The 18352-nt window shown below is 39.7% G+C and overlaps 1 protein-coding gene across 1 annotated transcript in view; it reads left to right on the top strand.

The window, feature by feature from the left end:
- Positions 1–18352, top strand: part of cerk (ceramide kinase) — a 46929-nt gene that overhangs the window by 12638 nt on the left and 15939 nt on the right. The window contains exons 2-8 of the mRNA XM_084711281.1: positions 1692–1817; positions 4345–4467; positions 7807–7932; positions 8586–8652; positions 10658–10803; positions 17040–17114; positions 17312–17464. Of these exons, the coding sequence (XP_084567407.1) occupies positions 1692–1817; positions 4345–4467; positions 7807–7932; positions 8586–8652; positions 10658–10803; positions 17040–17114; positions 17312–17464 (816 nt within the window). The remainder of the gene's footprint in view (positions 1–1691; positions 1818–4344; positions 4468–7806; positions 7933–8585; positions 8653–10657; positions 10804–17039; positions 17115–17311; positions 17465–18352) is intronic.

Raw genomic sequence — 18352 nt, 5'->3', positions numbered from 1 at the left:
TTTTTGCAATGTTGTTGCCCTCATCTGGATTTTCCCTGGCCACTCCATTTCAAACAAAGTCCTCACATACCATTATGAATGTGAAAAGAAACCATTTTCCAACAATCCCTAATTCCTGCCTTTCAAGCACAGTGAATTAATACCTATTAATTTTTTTATGCCACTTAACAGGCCTTTAAGGCGACCAGCAGCCAGCAAATACCAGATAATACCATACTTGACGAATTCCGTTAATGAACAGACCATTCACAGGCCGCCAAAGGCTTTCATCCTAAAGTCATTTTAAACCGTCAGCCTGAAACTCGTTCCCGTGGGAAAGAAGAACAAAAAGACGCGGCTCCTTCCCAAACATTCACCAGCTCTCTCGGGATTCGACTGTGTTATTCCTCCCATTGCGGCAGCCATTCTGAGGTCGTCGCAACTCAAGACACTTTTGTAACTGAAAGGATGAAGCTGATGTAATTTTTGAGAGGGATCCTAAACTTTCTTAAACCTTCGCTTACTCATTTTTTAGCCTCTTGGTTGCAGCGGAAACAATCTATAAGCACAACACTATCACTTTATCACATTTGAAGGCAAGCTAACTTGTTAGCAAACAGTTGCCTATGTACACATCCAGCATATACAGAACTTTATGAGCATTTGTTTCAGGTAGACTCTCATTTGATGATGCCTGAAATAAGGTCTGTGGTTTATGCAAGTTTCACTTTGTTCCTGAGACGTAAAATAGGTCAGTGAATACCCCGCTAGTGGCGATTGCTAACATGTGGCTAAATGAGACTACAGAAGTTGTCTGGGACATTAAACATCATCACACCAAACACTAGTCACTAAGCGTTGGTGAGTTTGAAGTCATGCAACCGTGTTTTAGCTCATTTATAGACTTGCATTAGCTTTTTTAATTCTGGTGATTGCAGTTACGCTTCAGAAATCACAAAAGTAGTATGTTTGCGAAGATAAACTTGCTGAACAAAATGTGCATCATAAACGTTTGTTTGCCATAGATCTTATTTTCAGCTCTAATCCAAAACCCAGTGGAAAAATCCCACTGGCTTTGTGTCGGAGGGGAAAAGAGCGATGCTAACTTCCGGGTTGGCCCTACAAAAATACATCATCCCTGCAGCACTCTGTTTGGACCATTAGCTGCCTAATGACCAACTTTATTAGCTGGTTGCAAACTTTTGTCTGTGTGCCATTTGGTGCTGGGCGAGAAGCGTATAGTGGGTTTGTCAGAGCTTTTTGCACTGAAACAGCTGCCTGTTACATCTGGAAATGAGTCTGATGAGAGCGATGAGACTGAACCAAAACAATAAACTTTAAAAGTTATGGGCTATAAAACCAAAACAATGATCTGAAACAAGCTCCATAGAGCTGAGGGGAACTGCAGCTTTGGGTTTGTGGGTTTGTCTCTGAGAGCGACCCATTTCACTTTACACATGGTCATGTGATCCATGGTTGATGTAATAATAGTATTGATTATTGCACTTTTAATGATCTCAAAGTACAGTAACAAAACAAGTGGATGCTTTTGTGAACAGTCCTTTGTGCAATGCAGTTACTTTTATTTGGTCAAAGTGTGACCATGTGCATGTGAGAATTTATTATACAGAGTGTGCCAGCAAAGGATCACCACGCTTTAGTTATTGTGTAATACGTTTGAGTAAAACATTAATTTATTAATTTCTCTCCAGCACACTGCCATGCTGTCCAGGTGTGTGAAATAGTGGCTGTCGGCAAGACCGAAGACGACGGAGAGACCAGGAGGAGTCAGAAGAAAGCTCAGCAGCTGTCCCAGCTGTATCCTCATGCGTTCACAGGTATAAAACCTCCACTGATATATACACTTAAAGGGACATTCCACTGATTTTACTCATCAAAGTCAGTTCACAGACAGTGAGTCAGTAAGGGAGGCCGGGGGCAATTGTAACACAATCAGTTCCACCAACCAGAAATAAGCTTTCATACCTGAGGCTTTTGAAGTATTAAGTTACTTTTTGGATGTACAGTGTTTTTCTTCTGCTGCTTTAAATTTATATGATTGTGAATTTGAATTGATAAATATATACATTTTATCTCTTGTTATTGGTTAAATATATGTGTTACAACAAGGTGTCAACTACAACACTCTGTGTCACTCTTTTTGTATTAAAGTTAAATATGAAATATGTACAATATGAAATAGCATGGGATAATGGGAATTGTTGTCTTCATTGTTAAACAACTACCACTGCTGACGAGAATCAATCTGACATGACTCAGGCACAAATCATATTCACAGAGACGGTAATATATTAAGGTTTATTCACGTTGTGTTTTGTCACACTTGCCTTCCGACTTCCTTTCTCACTGTCTGATGTATCCTGAGTTTTCACAGAAGTTATAGCAACTAGCAGTTAGCAAGAAACTCATTTGAGATAATGTAACTCAACAAAATACATACATACTATTTAGCCTCTTAAAGCAGATGTAAAATGTCTTCTGTGGCTACGGAGGAGCTTTGTCGAGTCTGAGAAAACTAAAAGACAGGATATTTCAGCTTTTACTGCATTGATTTTTATAATTCTTGTTTGTTCTTTCATCTTTATGGAAGTGCAATACTTAATCACTGAAGTGCTCTTAAGAGCTTTTAAGCTTCTGAGTGAGTGGGTGAACGTGTGTGGGGAAGCTTTTTGTCATGACTTTCTTAGGAGTTCTTATACTTTGATTACTTGTGTTATTGTATTTTATTTGGATGTCCTTTGAATCTCTATCGCTGTGATGTCTTGTTTGTAACTCTCCCATCTGTGCAACAAATTTACCCTTGGGTGCTCATAAAGAACTCCTGAACCTTGCTCCTTTGAAAAAAGAGACGCAGTGTCTTTTTCTTCTAAAACAAAAATTGCCTGGAGCCAGTTTTCATCGCTGTCACTTTCATTTCATTTTACTGTAGTAGGTTAATGCCACATCACAGCTGCATTTTGGGTAAGTGTGCCAAGAGCCTGTGTTCGACTCCACCAATCACAAGTGATCTGACACTAGAAATAAGCCCGTCGACAGCTCCACAGTCTGAGAGTAATGCATTAATAAGAGAGCCCCTCGCAGCTTAGCTGACTGGGTCTAAGATGGCAGAATGCCAGTGACTTATGAGCTCATGCTTAATATTTGAGCCATTAGATTATATCCAAATAAGATCGGATTTACATTATTTATCGTAGGAAATGTTAAAAATTACCTAACTAATGTGAGCTTTTACTGGCATTAGAGTGTGTCGAGCCTGACTCCATGAAACTTGGCATCAAAGACACGTTTCATCACTTACATCCTGATTATGTAACATATTAAAGGATGATTTTACACCCACTCTGCCTTACCCACTGCAAGTACAAGGTACTGAAAGCGATTTGGGCTGAAGAACTCGCCTGAAAAGTTAACTTTTCTATCAGATGAAAAGAATGCTTAGTGTGATAATTTGACTTTGAAATGCTTAGTGAGTGAATCTGCTGTCAAAGTGCTTAGCAAGTGAATTTTTGCTCCTTAATGTAAATATTTCAGTAATGTTCCCCTAGCAGGATATTATGTGACTCCGTCTCTCCTTTTGTTCCGACTATCAGCACAGCCCTGTTTTACTTAACCGACTTCTCCTTCATTTCCCTCATGCCCTCATTTCTTACTCGTTCACATATCTTGACCTGGCTGGTGAGGGTTAAACCCTGGGTTCACTCTCGGGCCGAGTCTGCGCCGGTGCAAAGCCAGGTAGTAGTGAAAATAGTCGGCGCAAAATGAATGAATGGACAAAGTATGACATGTCTGTGCTGACGTAGAAGACCTGCCCAGGAGTCCAAAAATACAGCCTGCTTCTTGAATTATAGGTCACAAACTGTGATGGGTGTTTTACAGTGATGCTTATCTGTGAGGCTTTATTTAGCACACATGGTATTTTCACCTGAAAGTCAGGTGAGGAATTCTCTTGTTTTGATGATACCATCTTTTCCACTGATGCACCTTTTTTTCCATCCTGACCGTAAGAACTATGAGGCGTTGGTTAATAAGTGTGAGAGCGAAACAGAAAGTTTGAACGTTCAATTCTTGCAACAGACAGAGAAATTCTTATAATTAAGAGTTCTTCCTTAAGGGCTGAGGTTCTACCTGGAACCGTTTGCTTCTGAAGAACCCTTTTTTGAGGAAAGTGTTTGTCTTTGTAAGACTAAGGGTTCCATCAAGAGCCCTTTTTCCGACAAAGAATCCTTCTTGGAGGAAAGACTTCTTCAAGGGTTGTTGAAATCCTTGGAGAACTCTTTTGTCAACAATAAACAATCTGCGTATTTCTTGTTCTCCTCTGTCTCACTCTCTGCTCCTTCTCTTCAGTTTCCTACATCAGAAGGACGAGGCAGCACCAGTGGCGGTGCAGCGACGTTACCTTCCGCTGTGCCAATCAGGAGCTCTGTGAGCAGTGGATCCAAGTCATCAAGGAACAACTGTCGTTACTCAGTATGTATCGTTTAATCATGTCCTCGAACAGATCATTTGATGTACTCTGAACTTAACTTAAGCAGAGTTAGATGACTGACTAGGCGCCATAAAAGTGCCACGTGCTGAGGATGTGGCTCTGTAAGTGCTTCCTCACTTGTATTATAGAATTGGAGCACTCACAGTCATTAAGCTGCACTATGCAGAGCCAAAAAGGAAATGTAACTGTAGGGAAAGTCTATTTAGCAGCACATAGCATTCCTGGCATAGGCAGACTGAACTCATTGTTATGCATGAATGGTTATGATTATTGACAAGATAAAAAAATTTAAATGTTGGCTGTGGTTTTCTTAAACTGCTGTACTCTCCAACATACTGCACATAGTTTACTATTAAATTATAATACTAACATTATACTATTATATCAACATCATACTCTCATATACAATAATACTATTATATTAATACACTGATTTCTATTATGTACTCATTGCACAGGTTGTGTGTAGTGCATCTGCAGATGTAGACAGATGTAAATTTATTTATTTATTGTTATAAATATTGTTAATTAGTCTTGTCTCTTCCATAGTGAAATATTGGGATTGTTTGGTCCATTTAGACTTGTTTTTTAATGGAGAGAATGGTTTAGATATCATTATTTGTATTTTATCAGGCTAAGATTGTCAGATTGTCCTGGAAGATGTTGTACAGTCTATTCTGCGTGGAGGCAACAGGTGTTCTGTGAGGATGCGGCATTTTATCTCTATCAAGCAATTTAAATACCTTGACAGCCAATGTGCACATGGGATATATAATACAATCTTTTCTCTGAGTGGTTTATGGACTACTTCCCTGGGACACCGCCGTACAGAGCGTACCGTAAGTAACTGTTGTGCCAAAGGAAAACCTTAACTTCTCTCTTCACTCACTCTGCCTCCAATCGCATACTGAAATTCCATAAAAGATGCTTTCATTGAAGGCTGCATCAATAGTGTTTGAGGCAAACCAAAGGGAAATGATAGAAATCTGAGTGCTTATAGATAAATATCTCATAGACCAAGAAACCGTAATAACAAAGATTAGGTTATCATTCACACATTTATTAAGTGAAATAAAAGAGTGCAAATAACTTTTTCAACAAGACATCACAAGCTCTAACAAATTACATTAAAAATATAATAGGGCTAACCTGACACCACTCTAAGTTCAGTCACAGTTCCAAAATGCAGTGAAGTAGAGGTATAAAATAGTGTAAAATAGAATTACTCAAGTAAAATACATCTGCCTAAAAATTGTGCTCACAATACTTGAGTAAATGGAATGAGTTACTTTTCACCACTGCCACCTCCTTTCCATGTTTAACAAACTTATCATTCAAAACCAGACCTACTGCTGAATGAGCTATCCGACTCCCGAACCAGACTGTAAAGAGTCTGTATTATTGTCCATAAAAAGCATTTAATTCTCTTCAGCAGTATCAGTGTCCTCAGGAGAGCCCGGAGGCAAACCTACAATCGAGGCTCCCTTCCTGCATTTCTCTTCTAGACAGTACCTCGCAGGCAGAGACATAAAGAATGGAGCCGGCAACAACAGCCTGATAAAAACGTATAAATGGTGGTATTACGAACATTAAAAGAGTGTTGTGTCGTATGAAAATATCTTTGGCTGGCCTGCACACGGAGTGTGAAGAGGATGTCTCTGTTATTGTTTAGTGTCCAGATGTGCTCTGAGAAATCAGCATGTCTCCTGCATGTTAAACTAGTTTTTTTAGTTTTTTTTTTTTGTTTTCCACAGCAGTCATATTGATATGAAATAGTCCATGTAAACACCAGCTATAATACCAGTTATACTAGTTAACTATTTCAAGATATAAGGAATTCTATGTTTTCCAATGATGTATTAACATGTTAAGTAATCATAAAAATGCTCTTACACATAAACATGAAGTTGTTTTGTCATTCAGTAAGTTATGTAATTTTTTTAAATTCATATTATTAATATTATGGTCAAATGACACTTAGTGGTATCAGTCATAAACATTTATAAAGAGACTTTCATGTTCATGACAGGTGTTGTGTCATGGTTGCGAAAATGTCATGACAATGGGCCTCATTCAGGAAGTGATGTACAAATTTTCTTGTATTTTTGTATCCATTAGTTTGTTATTAATAGAAAATTTTATGAGTGGTTGAGATGAGAAGAAACATCTCGTTTTCACAGCCTACAAATTGTTTGTCCGATGCAAGGAAGCATGAATTTTAAATTTGAGGAACCCATGAATATTCTCTCTGGGGACGCTGGCTTCCTCCCACAGTCCAGAGACAGATGCAGCATAATAACTCAATTCATTCATTCATTCATTTTCTGTAAACGCTTATTAATAAGCCTATCCCAGCTGACATTGGGCGAGAGGCGGGGTTCACCCTGGACAAGTTGCCAGTTCTGATAGCTTAATTGATAACTCTAAATTGCCCATAGGTGTGAATGTGAGCCTGAGATGAGCTGGCGACCCCGACCTTATTTAGCTTCAGTGTCCCTGCTGCAGGCAACCTGCTTGACCTTTGACCTTTGGGAGGAGAGGGCAAGCTCACTATTTGGAATGCAGTACTGGTTTTGAATGCTGGGGTCTTACATATTGCTCCTTTAAGAGAATGTAGCTGCATGAGGCCCGTGTCATGTTAGTCTGATGCACACCCCATCAAATAAAGTGTTGCTGGTTTTGGTGTGTATCATGCGGTAATTAGAGTGTAAGACGGGTTTAACCCATTTGAAATGGTCTACTTGGCCCCAGTTTGCCTGGCAGGATGAATCAATCCAAGAGAATTAACTACATTCACAGTGAAGATGAAGCCTTGCTGTGTTCAATAATGTTCGTCTCCTCCACAGCACACCTTTACATCACCCATTGACAATCCATTTATGTAATCTAATGGAACTTTTGTCTTATAGCCAAACAATATTGCACCCTATATTTCTTTGTGCTCATTTAACACTTGATCCCAATCCATTCATTTTCATTTTGAACAGCTGCTGCGTCTCAGTTTGTTGTCCTAAACGCAGTCTTCCACAACAGCCATAAACAAGCCATTTAGTATTCTCCATCGCAGCACTTTGTTGGTTTATCACCGAATGATGCAGCACCTCTGAATTCTCCACGTTCCTCCCACAGTCAGTAGACACGCCATTTGTTTCTCGAGCAGCGCGTTTTGGGCAGCAGTCAGTTTGACTGAGCATTTTGAGAAAGGTCTCCGCTTAATGAAAACTTCATCAAGCCGCTGTCACTTACGCATTTGTAAAAAAAAAAAAAGTAAACACTGAGCCTTTTTAATGACTATCTCATACCCTTCCCTCACTCTGCAGCCTACCGACCGAAGAGCCTCCTGGTGTACATCAATCCCTACGGCGGAAAACAGCGCGGGAAGCGTATTTACGAGCAGAAGGTGGCCCCGCTCTTTCGCCGCGCCTGCATCTCAGCCGATGTGATTGGTGGGTCCCTATCAGGAGCGTTTTTTAGCATTTAAATAAAAAATGAGCCTCGATGGTCGCCATATAGATCTCCACTACCGTTGCGGCCCCTTGCAGGGACCGAAGAGGCTTGCGAGGATATGATTTGGCTTATAGTGCCATTAATCAAACCAGCACCTTAATGGAAGCTGTGATAGTTGATAAGCTTGGGTATCCAAACACATCTATTATTCAATAAGTGTTTGCTACAGCTACACATAGTCTGGGGTATTGATGGTCCATCAGAGTGAATACTATTCACTCTGGGCTTCCTACAGCTGCTATGAATTGCAGGGTTGTATTTGTGTTGATATTATATGCCTGGTAAACAGATTTACTGTTGAAATATTGTTTTTGTTTTTCTGGGCCCAGGGCTCATTTTGCGGGCTAATATACAATAGCTGAATTAGGTTGTTTTGTGCCGCTGTGCCTTTGCTTTTTCTGAGCATTAATCTGCTCGACAGGCTCCTGTGAACGCTTCAAAAGTGCAGTAATTTTCCTTGCCTCACATTTCAAAATTCCAGTAATAGCTTGCTTGTTGTACTAGTCAAACCACAAAAAGACAAGTTATTTTGCCTGTACATTCCCTTTCAATGAACTTGTGCTAATGCTCGCCTTTTGATTTGTTTCCATAGTTACAGAGCGGGCCAATCATGCCAGAGACCACTTGAAAACAGAGGCCAATCTAGATAAATATGACGGGTGAGTACTTAAGCTAGATAGCCACTGCTTTCAGCCTTTCAACACTAGTTCTTCACTGTGACACGGAGTTGACTCTCTGTTCATATTGTAATAAAGCCACTGAGAGACTCAGCCATCAGCTGTGTATCATTTATCGCGAGTTTGTTTGTTGCGAGACCCTGTTGTGCTGTAAGATTGTAATCACTGAGCCAAATCCCTGTGTGTTACTCAACGATCAGAGTCGTTCTGGTGATCTCAGAAGCTGACCTGCATTTTCTTGTACAAAGCTGGATTTCTTGGTGTGATTTTGGAGTGTTACTCTATTCAGATCAGGATTTCCTGACTTTTGGCAGATAAACATCAGTAAAGTCAGTCAGTTTACTGAGAGGATTGAGGCTGATACAATTGCCTTTTTCAGTGGGTATTAAAGCTGCATTCACATGATCCTCAGATGCTTTTTTTTCCCCCAAGACTGTTCCATCACAGTCCGCCCTACTGTGCTGTGATTTGATGATGCTACTGTGCTCTTATTGGCTGTGAGTGTAGACTAGCACTTGGGAGAAGTTTAGCAAGGTGGTTTTGGTAGACGAATGGATCAAAACCAGGGCTTTCAGCCAGGGGACAGGCAAGAAAACTATATGGTTAGGTTCAAGCATAAAAATTACCTGGGAAGGTTAAGGCAAGAAAAAATGCTGTGGTTAAGTTTAGGAACAAAAGCTACATGGGTAGTTTTTTTTTTTTTTTTTTTTAAATACATGGGTTAAAGTTAAAATAAACCCTTTCACAACATTAGAAAGGACACAGAACTAGCCAATCACAGCTCAGTAGTAGCATCCAATCATAACACAGTAGAACGGGGTTAGGTGTAAAACATTAATCAGATGGTCCCATTTCCTGAATTGGGTGTATTCATGAGCTTTTAAGTCACAAACAAGTCATAAGTTATGAAAGGGTGTGTGGCTAAAATGTAGTGGGTGGGTAAAATTTTTTTGTCTTCTTAAAGGGAGGGATGCCAGAAAAAGTTTGAGATGCACTGGCTTTGCCAATAAAAGTTGTAAGATGTTTGAACTGAACTGAAGAGGAGTAGAGCCTGCTGCATAAAATATAAACAGATACACTGCTTTTGAAATATTTCACCTTCAACTTGCTTCTAGACAAAGAGTAGTAAAGGACCCAGGACAGATCCCTGTGGTGCTCCATGAGTAAACTGGATGGTGTAGGATTTACACCCCCTGTAGTCTCACAAAGGTGAATTTCAGAGAGAAAGGAATAAATGTACTCTTTGACTTCATTTTGTTTTATTATGTCTACTCTAATGCTTTAGATGTTAAATTAAAATGAAGTGCTCAGTTGTAGCAAAAGCAGCAGTTGTAAGGTTAACAGTATGAGAATTTCCACAATTTCCAATAATTTTAGGCAGGTAGCTGATGCTGTTGTCTGAAACCATTTACAATAACTGTAAAACCAATTATATATAAAGCACTGCCATTAGTCACAAAGGTTATATTTTCAAAAGACATTGTACTTGATGCTGCAGCTCACGATTGTGTAAAGGGAGCATGCAAGGGTAAAATACAGCTGATAGTCGAATATAAAGAGCATCAATAACATGAAAGGTTTTCTCTGCCGAGTACCCTGCCGTCTCCAGCTTCTATTCATCAGATACTCAGTCCACCAGAGCAGGGTTAGAGTCCATTATGCTCTTACTCTGCAGTTCATATTATTTATTGGTCCATTTCTGTAAGGATATAGAATGATATAGACTTAAAATAGTGTAATGCTGGGTGGCCCCATATAATACTCTTATATATTGAAGGGTTTCTCCAGTTGTACTGGAGTCTCTCTGGCTGTGTACAGTAGTTATTTTTCCTCATAAATCTGAGCTTTATTGCGAGCACGAGTTTCTTATGTGGCATCGACCCAGGCTACCTTTGTGACCTGCCTGAACTACCCTCAGCAATGTCCAGATGTATATCCCAGAACTCATGTCAAGCTCGTTAATTGTTGACGTCATTTTTCTGTACAGCGTGGTGTGTGTGGGTGGAGATGGGATGTTCAGTGAGATCCTGCACGGGTTGGTCACCAGGACCCAAACAGACAACGGCGTGGACCAGAACCAACCACACACTGAGTTGGTGCCATGTTCTTTACGCATAGGGATCATTCCTGCAGGTGAGCACTGGTCACTATATCACATAATATACTGGAATTTGGAAACAGCAGTACCTAAGGAGTGAAGTTGGTCTTGTCAAATGAAAGGAATTTAACTTTATTACTTTAATTTTGTGAAAAGCATTAAAGGAGGAGTTCATCTTGGGAAATATATGCTTTATTGCTAAGTGTTAGAAGATAAATTACACACAAATTTTCCAAATTACAATCAAGAGTATAAATGAATATAGAAAATATGTACAACTGTACAATAAACATGAAGCTACAGCCAGCTAGCTTAGCTTTTTATCAAGACTGGAAACGGGGGAACAGCTAGCTTGGCTCCATCCAAAGTTTTCAAAATATGTCTACCAGCATTTCTAAAGCTCATTAATTAGCATGTGATGTATGTTTAATCTAAAAAACAAAAGTGTAAAAACTACACATGAGTTCATGGAAAGAAAGTAAATTCTAAGCTAACCTGCTGTAAGCAGAACATGAACAGTGTCATGGTGTCAAGCAGGGAAACCAGGAAAAACAGAGAATGGGACCCAAATGCAAAGTGGTAGGTTGCGCAGGAGCATTTCAGTGGATAATTTAATGAACAAATCAAGATACGAAGGCTCACAGATAGTTGGATAGAAACATCATCATCAAAACCAGTGAAGAAGTGAGATGAAAGCAGACAAATCCAAAAAAACAGGTTGAAAGTCCCACAAGTACTATGAAACACTGGGAACTTGACTAAACTGACAAAGGACAAAGACGAACTGGCAACAAAGGAAGGAACCATACAAACTAAATACGGCAAGAGGCTTATCAGGGGCAGGTGAAAACAATCAGCAATCAACAAAGGAGGGAAAAAGACAGGATGTAAAACAGGAGAAACAAGAGGAGAGACGAGAATTTCAAAATAGAAGTAAAACCCCAAATCAGGAAAAATATTGATCTTCTCATCCGACTCTCAGCAAAAAAGCAAATTAGGGCATTTCCCAAAATGTTTAACTTCTTCTTCAACCTTTTCATGAAATTAGTGTAACACCAAAGTTAAACTGCATTTCAACAAATGCAAAATAGCAACAGAAGTAGAACTCTACTAAGTGAAACTTTGTGCTCCTCTGACTGACCCTGATATGAATTTATCTAAGTCACACATGATTGAGACAAAGAAAGAAAATTGCATGCAGCACCGCACTGCAAAATTCCAGCCTGAAACTGCTTGCATTACTGGGCTCATTATGTTGTTTTTCTTAGATTTTCCTTCTTTTCAAACTCAAGAAACTTCACAGGTAAACAGCTTGTGATGGAGGTAATTTTTTTTAAGACCAACCACTTTGCCTTTACATTCAGCCATGCGTTTAAAAAAAAAAAAAACATACCACTTTCCCCTCACTAGCAGCCTGTAGAACATAATGTTATTCTGGCATGACACGCTATAATTTGCCTAAAGGACACAACCTTTTCTCAAATGGAAAAACTCCTGGTCCACTTTCACTCTCTCCCCTCTCTACCTACACATGCGATATGACCCATAGCTGAAAGAGTTTTCACCAGGTTGCTCACAGTTGTCAAAGTCCCTCTTACTTATGACTCCTTCATAGATAAAATTATGCATTTTGTGTGACAGTTAAAAGACAAGTACAGATACTACAGTATATATGTTATGTCAAGTGAAGTGTTGCATGATGGATGTCAAGTTTTTTTTCCTTAATTCTGCAAAAGAGGTGCTAGAGTTTCAAAAACGGTCACTTCTGCATTAAAATCCCACTTGACAGAACTGTTATTGATTTCATTTGTGAGGACCTTCAACCCTGCTGCACCAGGGTTGCCGAGTTACATAAGAGAATCTCTATGGCAACAGGGCAGGGGGTCCCAACAGGGACCTGTGAAGGGTCAATCACTCCAAGTGCCATTAATGGAAACGTGCTGCGTGACATTTTGAAATCACTGTAATTTTCATGAGGATAGATATAAAGTGCATGAAGACCAGTGTGAGGCTATCCACGACACAGCTTGATGGTAATAACAGAGGGGTTTAAAAATTGACTGGGGATGCGGTAAATGATTTTTAGGCCAATTACAGCAATGATGTGGATGTGTTGACTCAAATTCTTTGCCCTTTGACAATCGCAGATGAATTAAAATGTTAGGTGTTGTGTGGTGTCTAATCTTTTCATTCAGCTGTATAAAGGTCTGCTCACATTTAAGCTGAGATACTTTCAGCTGTCAGTGAAATCCCAGTGTTGCTGGAATGAAAGCTCTCAACTAAATAAATGATAGTTGTTCCAAAGATATTTATAAATGTCATTGCTCTGCCATTTAATGGCAGTGGAGACTAGTTTGTTCATTATAAAAGTAAAAGTGCTTATATCGAGATATTGAGGTAAAGGATGATCTCAGCTGGCCAAGGTCGACCCCTTCTTAGTGCAGGTTTTTTTCCATTCCCTCAAGAATGTTGTACAAGCACGGCATGTTGATGAACAGTAGGTTCAATTTCAAAAGGAGTTTCCTTTCAGCTCAACAAGCCATTGAAAGAGCTACTGTGAGTTGGTGAAGTGTGTTCTTTGACGGGGTAAGAGTAGCAGCATCAGCAGCAACAACAATAATAATAATAATATGTATGTATTTATGGGAGTGTCTATTTGCACCCGGGTGAGAATAGTCTCACAGCAGCTCTCAGGCAATTTATACCTGGACCCCGAGTTTAGCTTTAAATAGCAACAAAGTCTCTGTGGAGAGGAGGTTTTGATGGATGAATTGGTTAATCACAGGTGCAGGAGGAGTCCCGTGTCGAACTAGAACTCAGTGGTGACTTTTAATTTTCAGCTTCACTTCTAGCTGACTTGTAACTTTCTTTTTTTTCCACTTTTCATTTGCAGCTTGGTTAACTTTAGGCAACAAAACTACTTTGTATTTCAAGGTTTGTCTCTGCCATACAGGTGTAAATAGCCACAGTGGCTATTGGCTGCGCACTGCTGGGGTTGGTTTTTAGTGAGTAACACACATCATCATGCCGTCTGAAAACCATAAACATTTGCTGCGTTTAAATGGAACTCGTAATTATGACACTGAAGCTAACTTAGCTAACAGAAAACTTCCGGTTCACAATTTTGTGAATAAAACAAGAGGGGGCCGTTCAAATGGGCTGATTTGAACGCAAGAAAACCTACAAGTGAAAATATATCAGATTCAGTTCCATTTCATATAACACACCTCCACGTTGGCTGGCACTATAGAAACATCACTTCAGTGTGATGTATGTCAACTAAAGCCTGGACTTCACTGTCCAGGAAATATTGTGCTGGGTGACATGTTCCCTTTCCATAATGAATAGTAGCTCAATTTAAGTTAATCCCCATTACACTGTTTGTGCAATAAATAGAACCAAATGTGCATTAATTCACTACTGAAAAAAATCCCTAACAGCTGTACTGTTGTCCCGTTTGTAAAAAACAGTGCTCAACTGTTATAGGAAGATATTTAGCAGTTTTTAAGTTTTTAAACTTTTACATCTTCTGTAGGAAAGAGTGAGCATGAGCCACAGCCACAGAAGCAAAGTCTGAAAGTGCTGAGGCACTGACTATAAACCAAGATGTCTCCAATTACGTCCAGACCTCTGTTGCGTGTCACCCCCTATGTCTTTATCTCCTCCTCATCTTTCCACTGTCAGCTTTCTAATAAAGACATAAAATTCCCCAAAGTTATTAGTACCAGTCATTTGTCTCTTTCTGAAACAGTTTGTAACTTTCTTTTTAAAAGTAATGTCTCAAATAATGGTGATAATGTTAACCATGTTAAGACATCAGCAGTCTGCTTTTCGGTCATTTGTAGATCTGTGCTTTGACATCATTATGAGAAAATGTATCTGTATCAATATAATGATCAATATCGCTGTCAGGGTTACGGGTTCAGAGTCAGTGTCATGAACTCATTTATGGCCTTGTCACCGAGCTGTCATATATGCAAATGCTCTCCGACACGCTCCTGTTATGCTTGTTTTAGCTATTATGGTCTGTCAGGTTAAGCCTGACACATTGAAAGATAAGACTGATGAGACTGATTTAGATAGATTAATGTATGTTCAGAGGTCCACTTGTCTGGTTCACTGCTGTCATCACAAGTGCAGCTATAAATACATTCATGCACTGAGGATTCAAATGGCAAAAATATCCTTTCCGGGGCAGCACTGAAAAGCATTTAGAATCCATTGTTGTCCCTGAGAAAAAAGATGATTCCACTGTCAAGATGATCTTAAAATGCAGATAAGAACTGGAGCTTTTCCACTGAGGATATGCTTTGTGACAGTTTATGCTCTCTCCTCTGAATATGCCAACCAGCTACTAGGCGGTTGAGTAACTTAAGGGAAATAAAACATTCAACATCTGAGGACTAAACATCGTTGAACATCTGTGTGCGCCACTTAAATCCATTCAAAGTCAGTTGGCTTTTACTGGGTAGCTTTAGAAGAGTCAGATAGCATATGTCACCGTTCTTAGGCTCGGGAAAAAAAAGCAGGTAATTTGGCGTTGTTGGCAGCAATTGGAAAGTGTTGGGATGCGATTATGAAGCTCGGGGAAGAAGACGAAGCAAAGGCCAGGTGAGTGATATTCACAGAAAGTCAGAGAAAGCGAACTGATCTTCATACTCATCCGTGTGTCTACCGCTGGATGACAAGCCTGATCTCCACCGTCACGCTTCTGTGAGCCAACTCAAAACATCACTAGTTAGACTTCACTCTCTTCTCGTCTTTTATCAGTGGCAGTAGGTCCATTTCACCACTTGGAGATGATCAAAGTAGGGAAGATAGGTCTGAAATTACGCCATGTGGTGTAGAGAGAGAGAGATAGAGCCTTATTACCTCTCAAGTTGGAAGATTTAATATCAAACTCAACTTGTCTCTCAAGGCAGGCTGATGCCTCTCATCCTTCATTTGTTGGCTGAAGAGAGCTGATAATACAGCCCAGGGCCTGCAGCTATCCGATTAGTTAACTTTACGACTGAAACATATCCTTACTTACGCCTAATAAAATCATTCAACTGAATTTCTCTTACTTGGTTGCATCTTTGAAAGACATGTTACTCTAGCAAGTACTTTTATGAATGATTTCAACTATGAAGAAGAGATTTACACATCTGATTTGCAGCTTTACAGCTCTACCAGCTAATAGAGTCAACACACCCGGACAGTTTGCTCAGATAACTGTTGATAGCAACACATAAAACTCTGAAGGCACACTGCCCATCGCACTCATGATAAGAATGAATGACACACATCATCGACTGCTCTGCCAGCAAGGCCAGAAGTAAAAAATAAGCAAGGCTCTGCTAAAAATAACATGAATATCAATGTGATATTGTTGAATAAGGTTTGTACAAATTTCACCAGTTGGCCTCACCAGACTCCCCTCTGTTATTTAGTGGTTTATAAAGTCAGTAATTTCACAATGGCATGAAATGCAGCATCTGGTTCAACCTCTGTCTGCAGCTATGGAGTAGGAAATAGTACTTTAAGAACAGGTATGACTGTTGACCCATCCTTGCAACAATAAACTGGGTTTGGTTGACTGGAAAAACCAGCGCTGTTGGATATAAATACAAAACTATGGCATAGTTGGACAATCCCTTGTAGGAAATGTTTTGTAGGGAAACAATACACTCCTTTGAAAAGGGGAAGTTGTTACTCCAGAAAAAAAAAATCTCCACACGTGTGAGATGGATTGGCACAAAAGTTTGTACTTTCACGGTTCCCATACTTTATATCCCAAAGTCACCTCAAAGTTTCCCACCAACAGGTTCACATTTGTGTTTTGAGTAAATATTTCCACAGCTATTGACCTGATAATCAGCAATCAATCTCATCAGCCTCAGCTGTACTTTGTGTTTAGAGCTAATTAGCAAATATTAGCTAGCAGTATGTTAAAGTAATGTTTTTGTCAACTGACCAAAGTTGTAGTGAATGTTCAAAAGTGATCAGCCAATAGATTACCATTGCATTTGACTGTCCCTGTGCAAGAGGGTGTCTACCACAATGATTTTTTTTTGGTACTGTAGAGGAACACCAAAATTAGAAACTTTCTATAAATTCAGCACATATTTTGAATAATGGAGGTTTGCTATAAAAATATGCATTTTGTCTGGGTGTAAAAACAGTGTTTGTACAGTTTGGTAAAAAGACATTTTTAATATCACAGTGTCTTTAATGCCTATACTGAGGCTCTGGTGGACGACTACACACCTGTGTGTCTCTTATCCAACAGGGTCCACTGACTGTATCTGCTTTGCCACAGTGGGAACCAGCGATCCAATTACTTCTGCTTTACACATCATCGTGGGTGAGTAGAAGCCACTGAAAAACTCATAGAGAACTTGAAGCACATGTCTGAGGGTGGCATCCTGTTTCAGTCCTTATTGCTGTTATCAGTGTTGTATAAGAGGCTACAAACAACCTTATATCATGGTTTTAGTTTCATGCTCACGTGTAAGTGGAATGGAGTGGCCTCTTACAAGTCAACTGGGTTTTTCTCAACAGGTGATTCCCAGCCGATGGACGTGTGTTCAGTTCACCACAACAACATCTTTCTCAGATATTCTGTCTCGTTGCTTGGCTACGGTTTCTATGGTGATGTGCTGACAGACAGCGAGAGGAATAGGTGGCTGGGTCCTGCCAGATATGACCTGTCAGGTATGAGAGCTCTCGATCTCTAAATTTGAGTGACTCTTCAGGCCAAGCCTACCTGCACACTTCAGCCTTTTTTAACCCTTGGTTCTCTGACCTCTGAGCTTGCTGACTTCTCACCGGCTTATTTTAATGTGAGGTAACATGGAGTTTATCCCTGAGCTTGCTGGTCCTGCTCTGGGTCCAGACTTTGGAGGATTAAAGATATAAATCTAAGACAGAAACTCAAGCTTGTGGGTTCAGCGGGGCTCAATAACACCATCAAGATTTCTCTACACACTGGGGCAACACATAAATATTTGTGCTCAGTGTTCAGTAAATTGCTTAAGAAAAAAAAAGGGCATCTGCCTGAGAACCTAAATTATGAAACTGAGGCCAGCTACAGTAATCAGAATAATTCTTGACCAGAAAAAGTGGGTCCTCATTTAAACCTGAGGTCCAAATGTTTTTTCTTTAAGAAAAGTCCTTGCTGAGATGAAATGCTTGTACAGTGAAAGAAAAAAACACTGCATGGGTTTGACATTATGATTGACATTTGACATCAGATGTACCTAGCATGCTAATGGTTAATGTTGATAAGCTGGCTTGCATTTTGCTAACATTAGCTATCAGCTGTAACTAGCTAACTAACAATTGATACAGATTAGCTACTTAGCTGGTGTTTCTTTTAATAATAGCTAACTTAAGGTGTGACTATAGAGCTGTATGTCACTTTTAAAGATCCCTTTTAAGCATCACTTTTCTTTTAGCCAAGCACAAAACATAACCTTTTCTTTAAGGACAAAAAACTTTTGACTGAGGTTCCAAAAAAGGCTAGGACTTGGGATGCTGAATGAGGCCCTTGTGTTGTATCCACAGCCACCCAACACAACAAGGGCTTTCAAATACAACTGT

This window comes from Lutjanus erythropterus, chromosome 22 (assembly GCF_056507025.1).
Source record: "Lutjanus erythropterus isolate fLutEry1 chromosome 22, fLutEry1.hap2, whole genome shotgun sequence".
In the NCBI taxonomy this organism is placed as follows: Eukaryota; Metazoa; Chordata; class Actinopteri; order Lutjaniformes; family Lutjanidae; genus Lutjanus; species Lutjanus erythropterus.
This window is presented reverse-complemented; position numbering and strand designations above follow the sequence as displayed.